Below are 15,692 nucleotides of genomic sequence, written 5' to 3' on the forward strand. Positions count from 1 at the left end.
GAATTACAGTGATGAAGAACATCATTTTATTAAATACGACAGCAATTTCTTGTAATAATTGAATAAAATTGAATCTACAAAATGAAAACAACAGATTTACAAAAGCAACCACGCAGATGTTACACTGAGTTTTCTTTCAAATGTAATCAGAAGTATTCATCTAATGACTTTAAACATTTGCTTGTTATTACTGTAAAACAAAACTCAACTCTAAGAATATTTTATCCATCTTAAGACTCCGATGACTTATCACTGAGTATTTTACGGTTTACAAATTAGGCTGGACATATCTCCAAAGAAAGTCAACCACAATTAGAAAGACGCGCATTTCTCACTTTACCTTAATGCACATTATTTGCAAGTATGTATTTGGTCTTCTTGTAGTTAAATAATTCCGGAAAGTACTAATAGTGGTCATCAAGTAGCTAGCTAATAAAGTAGGCCTATGTGGCGCATCAAAAAGGTTAAAACCTTTTGCCTGCAACGAGTAAAATACAACCACAAACCTATAAACATATACAAGCTAAATCTTGACATTCATTCCGATTATTTTATCCAAATTAACACAGTGGATCTACGTCTATCACCAGATCTGCCAGTGTCTATTTTGATCAGCAGAGCTTGAATAGAAAAGGTTCCTTTGAAACCGCCTTCCCAAAAATTCCCACTGCTTGTTTTGATCATTCAGTCTTGAAGGGAGGGCACCCTTGAAACAGCACAATCTCCTTGGTCCATAATTGGTTTTATAGAGCTGGCGAAGAGCCAAAGTGTTTACATTGCGGTGATTGGCACTTCGTGTAACCAATCGCAGTTTCTTTCTGCAGAATTCTGTCTTGTTGGGTTTAAATGGGCGGTGCTTGTAAAACAATGCTTGTTTCATTGCCTAAGAGTTTACCGAAATCTACAGTGAGGGACCTACAAGGGGCTTTTCTCCCCCCGATGTTAGCCTACAGTTTATCCTCCGGCTTGTGTGTAAATGGAGTATTCGCAGTCTTTCAGCAAACATTTGGATATAAAATAAGCGTTGGATTTATGTAGCACGATTCACCATGGCAAGTAAGCATTTGTGTTTTACAAAGTAACTTATAGCTGCTTATATCCGATATCTTGTACAAAGCGTATGGATTAGCCTACGGACAGTCAGTTTTTTAAAGTTATTAAAAAGGCGGGTACTGTTTAAATTAGAGCATAATTTCAAAAAGGGTGCTAAAACAGACATACACGCACAAGAACACTGAAGGTGGGACGATTCATTGAGATAAGTTTGATGCGAAGTTTGATAAACGAAGTTTGAAATGTAGTGATCATCAGTTTGGTTGATTATAAAACATGACAATTTAATACGACCAAATTAATTGTTTTTCATTGGGAAGGATTCAGACTTGTGCTATTGTATTATCAGAAAGCGTAACATTGGCGATAATTACCATAATACAACTAGGGGTTTTCTTTAATTCACATTTTATTCGCGGCTCGTCCTAAATGTTTGTAATCAATGGCGTGGTCACCATTACAGTTTGCGTTCAAGGGGATGAATGACACCACCAGTCTTATGAACGCATCAATTAGTATTAACGTGTAACACCCTGTGATAGCAACAGCACAACATAACCATTTCTGATGAAGAAAACAAACCGTTGCATGATAGCGACAAGTACTGACTAGGAATTATAAAGCCGTTTGTGGGATATTTGTGCAAGCAAAGAAAGTGTGATTTTGTATTATTGTCTGAAAAAATGTAATAACATCTAGCACTGTTGGTGATTTTATACGCTTATTTTTAAATATAACAACATACTGGACAGCTATTACGAACGAAGAAACTATCCGTCGTTCACAAGTCCATAGTAAGTAGTCTGCGCCTCCGTCTGTGGCGTTGCTATAACATAAACGTTAGGTTACTTTTTGGTAAACATTGGCATCGGTTGCGAGTTCAGGGCAGTAGCCCATCTTCCACGGTATTGGTTTGTAGTTCTGTGCGTTGAAAACACGGCTGGGAACAATCGTTTTCAATGTCGTATTTTAAATCGTTTCATCCGGGATTTCCGTTGCAGTTCTGCAAGCTATATCTAGGCCTAAATGCTGAGTTTTTACGTTTTCTTTCGCTCGGGAGGTAAGACATTTGGGCTTACTGATGCAACGAAATGAAGCCTAGTCGGTATACTACGTTATATAATGTTTTTTCATAAATGAAACCTGGCTACTTTACGTGTAGCTACTGGACGCGTAAAATCTGCATAGCGTTGCGTGTTTGAATTGAAAATGTTCGTTTGTCTTAAATTAGTCTGCTAAACGTTCACTACCCACACTTATTTCCTGCACACGAAAATAAAACGCTGTCTGATGCTTCAGATACTGTATCACATTTGTAGCAAGATCAATATAGGCTATTTACTTGAACAAACGGTGTTTTTGAGCAAATTAGTTCGTCATTCAAAAAGGCAAAGCAAAGGTTTGTAGCTACGGTGTGAGGGCTGCAAATTAGAACAACGTTGCATACCTTGCACACAGTCAAAACCATTACGAAAACAATTATTTAAATTTACCAATACATTGTTTACAAGCGCTGGAAGACTACAGCATCGTTATATGAAGGGATCTGGAAATAAATTACAGGATTGATCAATTATTGCAAATGCGTCATTGACGTTCTTTGAATTAGCCTGCGTGCTTTGATACCTATTCTTCGTTTAAAAAAAACTGTTTTGGTCCTTGTCCGAAAAGAGTGCTCTGTGTTTATTTGTTTTATTTTCTTTTTAGGTCAGCAGAATGCCTGATACAGACACTGATTTGCCCGGAAATATAGGGACTGTTTAACAGTCTGGCTTTCTCGGAATTCCTCAGTGGACTGTTTCTGACACGAAGTTTATCTGTTTTGGATAATGGATGGCCGAGATTGCGGACCCCCGAGATCTGTTCATATACCCCCACCTTTACTCACGGGGCTGGCCATGGAGTCACACCGGCTTGGAGCGGCCGCTGCAGCCGGCAGAATTCCTCCTTCCCCCGGCCACTTGGGCGCGGGACACTCGGCATCACTCCATAGTGGAAAATACTTGTCATCGGCCATTAACATCCGTTCTCATCACGGTGAGTGTCGCTCTATTTTTGAATTGCGATCGCTTTGTGAATATTTGGTTTGACCATTTTTGATGTGTTCAAAGTGAATGGATGTGTAAGTTATTCGTAGAACGTTAAATAGCCACAGACTATGTCAAAGTATGAAAAGAAGTGTACACTTTCGAGTTGGCATATGTTTTGCGTTCAATTTGTTTTTCGCTTTTGGGTCATGCTTACGAACTGTTATTATGTATAGGCTACTTGTATAGTCTTTGCATTGTGTAAATTAAAAGCGACGCCACATATTTTTTCGTTTAAGGGGAGTGCATTATGGGCGTGTAGCTATAACGTAGATCATCTAACGTTGCCTTCCAATAATGACCACCACATGCTTTGTAAATTTTGAATGTAATGGAAAAATGGCACAAGGTCTTCCACTGTTAATCGCGTTCATTGTTAGGCTCTTATGGCATAGCTTATTTATGTGTTCACGAGAGCGCTGAACTTTGACATTAGCTATTAGATTTGGTGCGTTTTGATCCTCGTGATGCGAACGTCGCGGATGACTGATGATTCGATAATATCAAATATACATAATATGTTAATGTGTTTTGATGGGTTGTTGGTGATTGCCATAATTAAAATGTAATGCGATATTCATCAGATAGCTTGTCATTCAGTTTATTTGAATTTCCCAGGGTAAACGCATGGCTGAGTGTTTGATTTTCATCGAAATGTTGAATGTGTAAAGATATGTTGTTTTTTAAACAGAGTAGAAACAATTATTGCACCAGCTTTTGCATTGTCATTATATGCATGTCGCGTGGGGCAATGATTCATACCACTGCCAACTAATCGTATTTTACATAGCCTACGTAGAGGTACAGTTTCATTGAATTGCATAACGGGAGTTGACTAATGAGATGGAAGCTACAGTTAGACCAGCTGCGTCTCTGTTTTGCTGGCTACAGTGGCTCGTCTTAGCGTCTCGGATATCTGTGTGAAATGGATTGAGCGAACTAAACATGTACATCGTATATGTCTACTGTAGGAGTATATTTGTCTTCTGTAAGGGAAGCAGTTTTGGTGTTCAGAATCTGTTCTCAATATCTATGCTGACTGAGTGACACAAATCACAGAGAGAGCTTTTGTGCTTTTTGAGATCTTTTGTGCTTTTGATTTTAGATTTTCTTTTTTAGCTGCAAAGCAAGAACAGTCAACTGGGTATTTTTATTTTTTTTAAATTAAATTATTTTTATTCATTTTGCATTAACTCTAAAGAGATGGGAGAAAATAACTTTGAAATATCCTGGTATATTTTAAAATATACTGAAGACTCCCACAAACTTTTTTAGATGTTTTCCAGACTTATTTTTCTTTAAGGTTACTTGCATCGACTTCTATATTCTTAAGCATGTAGACTAGTTTATAAAGGACACATTCTGTGACACCAGTAGGAATTTGGTATATTAAGATATATTAGATATTAAATTTATTACATGGAGTTGTTGGCCCAGCGCAACATTTTCCAAAAATCTGTTAAACTGTCACCAGTATGTTTATATGTGTCATCCAGCATGTGCCCCATGCTCTGTAAGCTTAAAATGTGTTGCCGTTTTGCTTAAACATTTCTGAATATTATGTTTTGTTTAATATTTTAAATGGACCTTTTAACATTTAATAGCCAAAGAGCCTTTTTGTTTTACCATCTTCATTTTCCTTCAGAAATGGGGGCAGAACAAAACCTCTGTTTGCAGGCTGCAAACTGCAGGCTTATTGTATCTGCCCGAGCATTACAATTTGTGAAAATATGTTTACAAGCAGATTAGATATGCAGACAGGGAGCTAAGTAAGGAAGCTAATCCATTGTAATAAAAGCTCAAAAACAGAAAGAACGTTCTTGCATAACAGGGGGAGGGTGCGAGTCAGAGAAAGGCAGGAAATCTCATAATAAAGTAGCACTCCAAAACTGACAGATTGTAGCATGCTTTTTGTGGAACACAAAAGGAAAAAGGATTATTTCAAGTTTGGGGTGGGGTGGGGGTGGGGTGGGGGGGTAGGTGGGCAGGTCTTGGGCAGTTTCCTGGGTATGTCAAGGAAATGGTTTGTTATCTCAGGTCAACAGTCAAGCTGATAGTTTGGAGAGTATCCCCTTCTCAGTGCTGTTCAGAGCAACCTGAAAGCAGTTTCAAGGAACGGCTGTGTTGGAAATGTCAAACATGATTGTAGCTGACTGTTGCAGGTCTCTCTAAATTTGAAATTCAACGTTCTGTTCCCGACACAACCGAGACGTTTGTCAGCCAACCCTCTCTCAGGGCATTGCTGGTTTTGTACAATTGTAATATTTTCCACCGTATTTCTCTTGAGCTGGATTTATGTGATTGTTGGTTTGACATGTCTTTTATAAACACAGTGTTTGTACTGCTGAGAACTTGCATTTAGCACTCCCCTAGTGCTACCAGTGTGCGGTTTATTGCAGGCTTTTACCTGTACTGTGTGCCTGTCTGATAATGTGGTTGGATGATGTGTCAGAGAAGCCAGATTGATCCCGGTGAAGGGAAGCCATTTCACAAAATACAGTGCTGTCAAATGGTAAGAGATCTGATAGCTGGGCTAGCTACGCTGCAGAGTTTATCTAAAATGGGGGAGGCGTTGTCGAGACGATTTGATACAGAGGCAGAGGTCTTTGCTTTAGAGGTTCCACCTCTGCCCGTTCTGATCTCCCTGAACTGAATGGCTTGGACCTCTATCTGCATTCTGTCATGTTTCCTATTGGTTAATGTGGGGGAAAGTGTTTTTTTGGGGGGAATCAACACACAATGAGCACATTATTATGTATTCTTTAGACTTAACTCTTCTGCTGCTGTAGCCAATCCACTTAGAGGTTTGATGCATTGTGTGTTCAGAGATGCTCTTCTGCACACCACTGTTGTATTGCGTAGTTATTTGCTTTACTCTCACCGTCCTGTCAGCTTTGACCAGTATCCTCCTCTGACTTCTCATTAACAAGGCATTTCTGCCTGCAGAACTGCTGCTCACTGGATGTTTTTGACAACGCTCTCTGCAAACTCTAGAGACTGTTGTGCATGAAAATCCCAGGGGATCAGTAGTTTCTGAGATACTCTACCCTGTCTGGCACCAGCAATCATTCCATGGTCAAAGTCACTTAGATAATATTTTTTCCCCATTCTGATGGTTAATGTGAACATTAACTGTAGCTCCTGAGCTGTATCCTCATGATTTTGGCTGATTACATCATTGCATTAATAAATGAGTTATATGTTAAGTGCTCAGTGAGTATTGTTAAATCACAGTCCTCAAAGTCAGAAGAAAATCCTGGTTTTCCACCCTCCCTTTACCTTGGAGTCAGGTATGAATACAGTCTGGCCAATCAATATCACATTGTTCAGATAATTACCTCAGGGTAAAGAAAACCAGGGCCGGAGTTGGATGGTTTCGTGGTCCAGATTTGATGATTGCTGCTATATGCGTTTATGAGAAGACCACCTGCATCTGGAAACTGTGTGAAAGTGTCACGCACAGTGTTTTAAGTGAGCGATACCTGATCCAAGTCCTCTTTCTAAGATGGTAAGGAAGTGGGGGTCGGGGTGGGTAGAGCAGGGTAGGGCGATGGGGGATTTATACCATCTCAGTCTGTGACCTATAGCTCAAACGGAAGTGCTAGGACAGGAAGAGAAAGTGTGGTGATTTCTCAAATGGCTCCAGTAATGGCTGAGTGTCTGTTTGATTGTTTAGGAGTTTGTGCTCCCTGACTGGCATACAAACAGGGGGGCCCTGTCTTGCGTAGAGGCCATAATGTCACTCGCTATTCAATTATTGTCTTTGCTGTCAGATTTTGAATTTGATGCTCTCTACGCTGTATTAATACAGCTGTATGCCATTTGTAAAAAAAATATATATATATACTATTTTTTGCCACCTGCATAACATTTATCATTGTCCACATGCAATCCGTCTAAATTATAGTAATTGTAATAATTGCTCGATGTCTTGGCAGGATTATTTTTGTTGTTGTTTTTTTATTTTATTTTAAACGGTCAACTTTTTTCCAGGCCTTATTTGGTGCAGTTAGATTTTATTCGCTCTGTTCGCGAAGCGTGAGTGGGGGCGGCAGGACCGAGGCAACGTTCTTCATTCCCCTCACAACTTCAGTTCAAACCAATTTCAATCCCCAGAGTTTGTGCCGTGAGAAGGACGAGACGCAGGCTTTTCGCTTCCGTTTCTTCAATGAATCCTCGCTCGGGGCGGCAGCTGCCGAACAGGCCGCGCTCCGAAATAAAAATACAGCCACTCGCTAAAGCGCATACCAGAAATGTGTTACTGATTACAACCCAGTGGAGAGGATCTGGGCGCAAGGCGCGTATTACTTCTGACGCTTGGGTCATTCGATAGCGCTGCCATTTGGTAGGAAGGCTAAACCGGAGCAATGTGTCTCAACTTGCGCGGTGTCCGTCTGAGCTTTGGTTACGGGAGACTTCAGTGATTGCAGGGCGCTTTGGACCGAGGCTTTCTTTATATGTACGTTTACGACAGTGCATGCAAATGTTGAGCGCGTTTGACTGCAGAAATTGTACTTTGCCTGATTTATTGTTTCCACCGCTACTGCAGGAGAGGCTTGTAAAAATATTGTGCAATGTCTGCGTTGCCTAGAACTGTATCTACACCGTGCCTCGTCAATATCTGTTCTGAGAGTTCATTCTTGTGTCCAGAATGTTGGCTGGGAATAGCGAAATGAAAGGTGGAGGGTGGCGGGGGAGGAACATTCTCGGACTTAAATGGGCACTTCTGTGCAGCACAGCATGTGTTTATGGAATGACTCAATTTCCTCAGAAACGATTGAAAATAGTGTACTTCCTTAAAAACATAATTCATCAGCCATGTTGGATGCTTTCTTTGGAAAACCGAAATAAGTGTGGACAGGGTTGTTCCTGATGGTGTTGAAGTACACTTAACCTAACTATGTATGTGCTTCAAGTTATGGCCATTTAAAGCTATACGCCTTCATGAATATAATGTTTATGTTGGACAGTTTGTAAGCACTCACAAACTGTCATTCTTATAGATTCTTTCCTAAAAGCCAACTCTGATAAAAATGGCTTTATATTTAAAGTGACTGCAACATTTTTTTAAACAATCTTTGGTTACCACAGAGGGATAGGCCTATATCCAGCACACATCCGCAACACATATCTATTAAAAGTAAGAAGTAACTATAATAACACAATTTTAACGTCAGACAAATTATTTATGTCATGATTGTATGAGTGTGGTCTGGACTGTCTCACCACCCCACCTCCCTCCTTAACTCCCAAATGTAGCACCTACAAGTGTATTGGAAAGGAGGGAGACTGGGAGAGGGGTAAGGTCAATAGAGGGATTAAGATCTGAAAAAAATGGCGAGATGCAAACTCCACACAGAAAGACCCCCGGTCAGAATTTGAACCCTTGATGTTGCTGTTGCAGGGAACAGTGTTATCTACTGCACCACCATGTTACCACATTACTCATGCTACAAATCTTTCTATAAAAAATCTCTATGTACAACTCTGATGAAACTATGGGAGGAGATATGCAATGAGACCAAACTATTTATTGGCCATTAATTCTTGATGTCATCAAGGTACCTGACCCAGAAGCTGAGACTGGTAATAAATTGAACTCCACCCATTCAATCCCCACATTGGAATAGATGGAAATGTTTACACTGATATAAGTTGATATTGCAATGCATTTGATTTCTCTAATTTGGCTGATGCTTAGTTCATATCATAATAACACCAGTCAATGTAGTTTGAAGCCATTCACAGATTTACCTTTACAGTCCTTTTGAGGAGTAGTGGTATGTTTAACCCCTGTTGAGTAATGAACGGTGAAGATGGCGCTCATTTTTCATTTTGTCTGTTGTGTTTTCATTATGTATTTGAATTCTGGGACAGAGGAGGTGAATTTGTCTTATTTAAAGCGCGTCTATTCGCAGCACGTTTGTTGTGAACGGGTCCATTTAGACGTGTGGAAATGCTAGGTGTCTGGAAACATTTAGTGTTTGAGGTTTCATGTGTTGTCTTAAGACATGCTGTGTGAACCTTGTATATAAAAAGCCCTGCAATTTGAAATTTTAGGTTTTTAGTTTCCATGTAGACTATGTGCAGGAATTGAATTTTTACAGCAAGGCCTATGCTGTGTTTCCTGATTTTTAACCTCAGGAGAGCGCGGAGGACTTTGACGTTCTACAATTTGTGGCCGTGTTGAGCTAAAGCCAGACTGTTGGACCCTGGTTAGGGTGTCCAGAGCCGAACGGAACCATACTGCGTCACTCGATGCAAAGACTAAATCTACGGAACCCAACAAAGATGAGCTACAGCCCTGTCATGTGCTTGTAGCGGCCTGAGCTAATTTGTGTTCTACCAGTCTGCTATTATTGCATTAGGACTTGATCAATTTAACAGATGTCTTCATCCATGGTGAATTAGGTTAGATATACTTTTTCCAGCGTGTGACCCAGCTCTAAATATAAACATCTACTTAATGACAATTCATTCAAAGCGTACAGGCGGAGGTGTGTGTTCTGGTAACGGAGCGCGCTACTATGTGCAAAACTCACAGGTCTCCATTTCATCAGGCCTGAGATTGTCAACAACGCCCCTGTCCCAGAATTGGAAAGGAGATTAGATGCACCTTCTGTGTCCCACGAAGGCCCCCCCCGCCCCCTCCACTGTTCTCTCGATTCATGTAATCTTCATCTGTTTAAAAAGATTGTTGTGGTGACCGTGGGTGGAACGCCATGCAGAATGTAAGGGCAGGGGAAATGACAATAATTAGAATGACGCATATTGCGGCCTGCGAACATAAAAATAAACACGGAGGAGAGCAATTATTTTGGTTGGCAGGCGCTGTAATTAGATGCTATGAAATGGACGCTTTAAAAAAAAAAAGAAAAAAAAAAAAAAAAAAAAGACAAATCTTGCTGGTGTGGTCTTCAAGTGTTGCTCTTAGCAACAAGCCTTTTCTCCCGGTCTCATTGTGAATGGCATTCCTTCTGATTTAGCGTGTTTTTTTTTATTTTTTTAGTGATAGTGTTTTTCACAGATATTAAACTGAATTCATAACTGATGGGAGAGCGACTGTGTTACCACAGCTTATTTCAAGGCGAGGCATGTACTGTAGAATGGGCCGTCAAAGATGGGCTGCAGTCTTTGCCGATTTACAAGGCCGTTGCGCTTTGCTGCCTTAGACTGACGGTCGATTGACAGCGGTTTTTATTAAGCCGGCAGTTGCTGGAATCCCACCTGTAATACTGAAGCAAGGCTTTCCCCTCTCTGACCCGTGGCGACGATCCCATCAATTATTGACACGGGGCCCTCTTTCGGTTTTGGACGTTACTTTCGCTTTCTCTTTCACTCGTTTTGTCTGGACTTTTATGCGTTTCGGCAGAGACGAATCGCGTGGTTTTGTTACATATTTGCTCGCATATGTGACCGTGCGGGCATCTGCGCATGAGTGTGTATTTCCCATTTATCAGTTTTGTTATTTAGTGCTTTGGGGAAATCACGCCATATTTCTGACTGCCAGTGAACTTAGGTCTTCAGTTCACATTTAAAAGTAGTTTCTGTCAAATAGATAGTGTCCAGGAGTGGATTTCCATCAGAGCAGCTTTGAGGATCTTGCTTGGATTTCAAGTTGGGGGTGCAGGTCCAGGGTGTAAAGCGAAACCAGTCATAATAGTCATAATGGAATGGGGCCATTAGTTTGCCCTCCAGGTTTAGTCGTGCAGTCTTTTGGGACCCCCCTCCTGTCCCTTGTGTGTTTTGGATTTCAGTTCACGGTGCAGGGATGCCCAGTGATTCTGAGTCTCTATGACTAATATTGGAGAGCTATGGTTGTGATGGGTAGTCAAATGACTGATCTTTGCAGATTTTTCTGGTCTTAAGCGCTGTAGTATTCACAGGGAGTGCAGGCCAGAGGAGTTTTCATGGGGATGAAGGAGGGTGGCAAGTTACAATGCAGTCTATGACGTAAGCTCACGAACGGAACACGGGAATGCGGCCGCTTCCACTTGAAGTTAACGTCCGTTCAATGGTAGTTTTTCTCCTGAGGAATGTGGTTCATGATTATGCTTGCTTATTGACTATCTCAGGCACTAAAACACTTTGATTGATGTGAATTGGACCTATAATTATAGAGAAAATGACAAATAACCTCTCTGTGTTCGGAAGACCATGTTAGCTCATGATCGTTCGAACCACGCCGTATAAGTATTCCCGGTTCGTAATCTTTCGTTAGAAACAGCTTCCTCAACACTGTGTCACAGTGGAGCACTATTACCACGTCGCTGTATGCTGAAATGGATTGCATATGTGACTCGTACCAAGTGTTTCTGGAAACGGAAGGAATTATACTTTACACACACAAAAACCAAAGCTCTGGAAGTTATTTTTTATTTATTCGTCATTGAAGTTGCACTGTTCGGAACACAGTGACTTTACGTTTTGCGTTTGGGTAGTGGTACAATTTCTGTTCTTTTGGTTTCTATTCTCCAGCACATTGGATTTTAAATGAAGCTGTGAATAATGCTGTTAAAATGCTCTCTTAATAATGTTCCAAACAGTTGAATTTGGTAAGCCTGTTTTTTTGGCCAATGTTTCTGCCTGTTCTTTAAAAAAATTATTTCTCAGCCTCATAGTAGCTCTGGTCCTCATGTTGACAAATGCGAATAACAGACTACAAAAGCTTAGAATCAAGACTAGATGGTGAAAGCTTTCTTATATATGCAAGGAAGCGAGTGAATACGCCTGGCTAATCAGCAACCACTGAGAAGCCAACTGTCCAATTACTTTTGACTATGTATAAAAAATATCGATACCCTGAAATTAAAAGTGACCGTTTGCATTTTAACCTCATCATTTCGAATCCCATGTGCATGAGTACAGAGCCAGAAGAACAGAAATTGTACCCCTGTCTAAATACTTACAGATTGCGATTTGTGCAATAAAATCCATCCATTTAGAAGCTGCATTTCCAGATTGTTTCACCGCTGGAAGTTCAGACGACTCGCACATCTGGGTGGCAGTGGCAGCATTGTGTAACCTGCTGCTTCTCGGAACGACATTCTTCGGCTTTCGGATTCCACTGAACTGCGTTCATCTGCTGGAAGATTATATGGCTTTGTGCTCCTTAGGAAATGATTCACTGAAAACACTTGGCCTGCACTTTCCAGCTAATGCCTTTCAGACCTCCAGTCATCTGCCGGGGCTGAATAGGTTTGTACAATCCGTGTTTTTTGTTTGGTAAGTTCCGTGCAGAATGCTCGCATTAACATTAACGGGCGTTAATGATTGCTAAATGCGTTGTTCAGTAATGCTCTATTTAGCAGCGCACCCTCCCACCCTCCCAAAAGTGGTCAGGAGATGCATTGGAGCAGAGTGTAATGGTGTAGCATCGCCATGAGCTGCCTGAACTGCAGTTTCAATCAAGCGCGGGCTATATTTACAGCTTTGTTTTTGGAAGTGCCGATACAGCCTTTCCGCCATCGGCTCCAAGAGCGCTTTTGGGTGGGACCGGCTTTCTGTTTTTATCTTGTGTGCCGAAGCATTCTGTAGTCTCGCTCTTATCGGCCACGTAACTGTTTATTTAAAAACAGGAATCCTGGTCTTCGTCTGGAGGTGGGTGTGGTAGCTGAACGATGGGTGATATGAGCACTTCCATATTGTGTTTAGTTGGCCATTAAAAGACATGCCACTGCCTGGTTGAAGTGAGCACATAAGAACTGTAATTAGTGGGATTAATGTGGACATCGATGAATGCATGTCTTTAAAAGTAAACTCACTGGAAAACCAGTCATTGTAAACCAGTCATTTTATTTGTAAAATATCTGAATTTAATTTAGTTTCTTAGGTTCGTAATATTTATTTAATGGCTTTCAAGACAATAAACAGCCAACAGATATACATAGATGGCCATTCCAAATTATGGTGGGAATTGGATATGGTCACCCCCACATTGGGCTCCATAATTATATGTAAATGAGTAATATAATAATAATGCACACATGATTTGTTTTTGTTTCAGCTACTGTGGCTGTGAATTCTCAAATCAAATTCTATTAGTGGATGCCAGTGTATGCCAAAGCCAGTCTGGAAGAACAGCACAACAGTTTCGTTTGGGATTCCTGCCCTTCAAACCCAAGTTAAAATTCCACGGCCATCGCCTTTTTTTAAATGAGAAATTTGCTTGGCATTCCATGCTTTTGTGACGTTTGCCCTCAATGTGCGTGACCTAGTTTCTGTTTTGAACAGGTCTTAGTTTTCAGATGAGCCCATCGCAATCATCACACCCCCAAACCGGGATTTGTTGCCAAATGGTGCTTTGTGCACCTTGTCATGCGTATAGCTTTAGCCCCAAGCTATTCTGTGACATCGCAACCTGCAGAGCGAATGCTAAATGTCTTGTAAGCTTGATAGTTAGTGCACGGTTGCAAATACTCTTGCAGCTTTTTTACACTATACTCCTGGGAGCGCGTAGAAATTATCAATTTTTAAATGCCTAAAATAATTTTCCTGACACACCTGACACTGAACGTAGCAGCAGCAGCAAAGCCACAAAAGTGTTCTGCAGGTAGTTATTCGCTACCTTTTTTGAAATGTCATTTCATTTTTGTGCCTAGAATCCGTTCGCTAATCTGCCTCCGAATACCTCGGATCCGCTCTGGTTTCACAGGAGCCCCGGGAACTTCTGAGCGCGAGAGAAGTGAAATCCACAGATTTGTAACGCGAGAAGAACGCATTACCCGCCGTCTCCAGTGGCCGGATGACATTTTTTATTTGGCGTAGCTCTACCAACGGGCAGCTCTTCCGAGAGCAGACTAGCCAGTGCTCTCTTCAGATAAATATTTATCCGTTTAATTCCAGTAAAGGCTCTGGATGTTATTGGGAACTCCAGAGGTGAAGGAGAGGTGCTGTCCCAGTGGACAGACTGCAGCGCTCACTCAGGGGGCGGCACGGACTGTGGGAACGTGATGCGGATCGGGTCTGTCATCACGCACAGTGGCTGGACTGGCCTGTGTGTAGGGCTGCATGTCTCTGTAACCCCACCACCAATGCTTGGGTGTGAAAAGCCTCGACTCCTCTGCAGTGAACCCTGATCTATTGCCACTTGTTTTCGCCTGTCTGAATTTCTTTGCTCCCTTGTTGTATATTAGTCTAATATGGACTTGCATTCTTATTTATCTTGGTACTGTAGTTACTGTCCTACCTCCTGCTGACTCCATTTGCCACGTGTGCTGGAAATAACGTTCATGGCCGTACAACTGATTCTTTGTGAGTTGTAGCTTGTAGCTTGAGTCTGACCCGTTCTGTAGTTTGTTCTAATGACCTTGAAATGCACTTTTCTAAAGTCGCTTTGGATAAGAGCATCTGCTGAACAAAATGTAATGTAAAAATGGCAGCCGATAACACGGTGCCGTGTAAACATGCAGCGGCTGTCTCGACTTTCCCTCTGAACTGGAATGTGGCCGCGGGCTCAAAGCGCTCTGTTGGGCTCGTGTCTCCACACCGTTTCTGCCGCGACACGGCCAGGAAGCCCGTCATTTCGCGCGCTGCAAATATATTTCACGCCCAGATACGCTCGTCTGTGTCGGGCGCCGCTCGCGTCTGTCGAAATGTTTTGGAAGTGCCTTCCTCCCTGCTCACGAGGGGAAGCCAGGCAAAAAGAATCACTTTCTCGCTCGGGCAAAGTCTTCTGCTGCTCCCTGCCGGGAAGGGTCAATGTGCCACAACTCACTCCTGTCCTTTCAACGGGGATTTCTTCTTGCCTTCTCGAGTGCTGTTAAGGTTAACGACGTATTTATGTTCTAAATGCTTTGATTCATTCTATGTCATTTTGCTGAAAATGAGTGGTGCCTAAAATGGTGCCTCTGGAAAATACTGTACTGTACTATTGGCAAAGGGATGGCTTCACATTTTTTATGTAACCATGCTAAGATAATGCACCACAAAGAGATTGATTGGGTAGCCATTTTATCGATAAGTGATTTAGGTAGTGAGTCGAGTCGTGCAATCCCCGATCTAAGAACTGTCTTGTTCCAAGTTGGCAGCAGGCTGCTACTATAAAATGTGATTCTGCCACTCTAGAAAGGAGGCCAGCTGCATGTTTCTTGAGTCGGTCTGTCTGGAGGCTTTGATGCTCAAACTCGAATGCCTCCCTATGGCTTTACTCCTCCTGTGGTACATGTCGAATGTCGTAAATCTCAGAGTGTATTGCAATTTTAACCTGAGGAATATATCTGTCCGTAGTCCTTTATTACTTTGTCTATAACTGTGAACTGTGATTTGTCATTTGTGAAAAATGTTCTGGTTTTACTGGTTTCTTTGTGTGTGTGTGTGTGTGTGTGTGTGTGTGTATGTATGTGTGTTCTTTTTAATAAAAACTGGTTTACTCATAGACTGGATTACAGTAACCGTTAATCCATGCTGATGGAGGCTGTCAGTTTGGGCCAGGGCCCCGCATATATGTAACCCTTTGAACCTGCTCCAACAGCAGGGCCCCCCTGTGAGCAAAACAAACACACACACACACACACACACACCTGGAGCAGTCACAACAAATTTCCTGTGATA

The 15,692-nt window shown here is 41.6% G+C and overlaps 1 protein-coding gene across 1 annotated transcript in view; it reads left to right on the forward strand.

Annotated features, from left to right (window-relative positions):
* The first annotated feature begins 895 nt into the window (after positions 1 to 895).
* Positions 896 to 15,692, forward strand: part of LOC133114711 (trinucleotide repeat-containing gene 18 protein-like) — a 76,343-nt gene continuing 61,546 nt past the window's right edge. Inside the window, exons 1-2 of the mRNA XM_061224294.1 lie at positions 896 to 1,056; positions 2,761 to 3,090. Coding sequence (XP_061080278.1) covers positions 2,883 to 3,090 — 208 coding nt within the window. The 5' untranslated portion in view covers positions 896 to 1,056; positions 2,761 to 2,882. The remainder of the gene's footprint in view (positions 1,057 to 2,760; positions 3,091 to 15,692) is intronic.

This window comes from Conger conger, chromosome 16, assembly GCF_963514075.1.
Source record: "Conger conger chromosome 16, fConCon1.1, whole genome shotgun sequence".
Classification (NCBI taxonomy): Eukaryota; Metazoa; Chordata; class Actinopteri; order Anguilliformes; family Congridae; genus Conger; species Conger conger.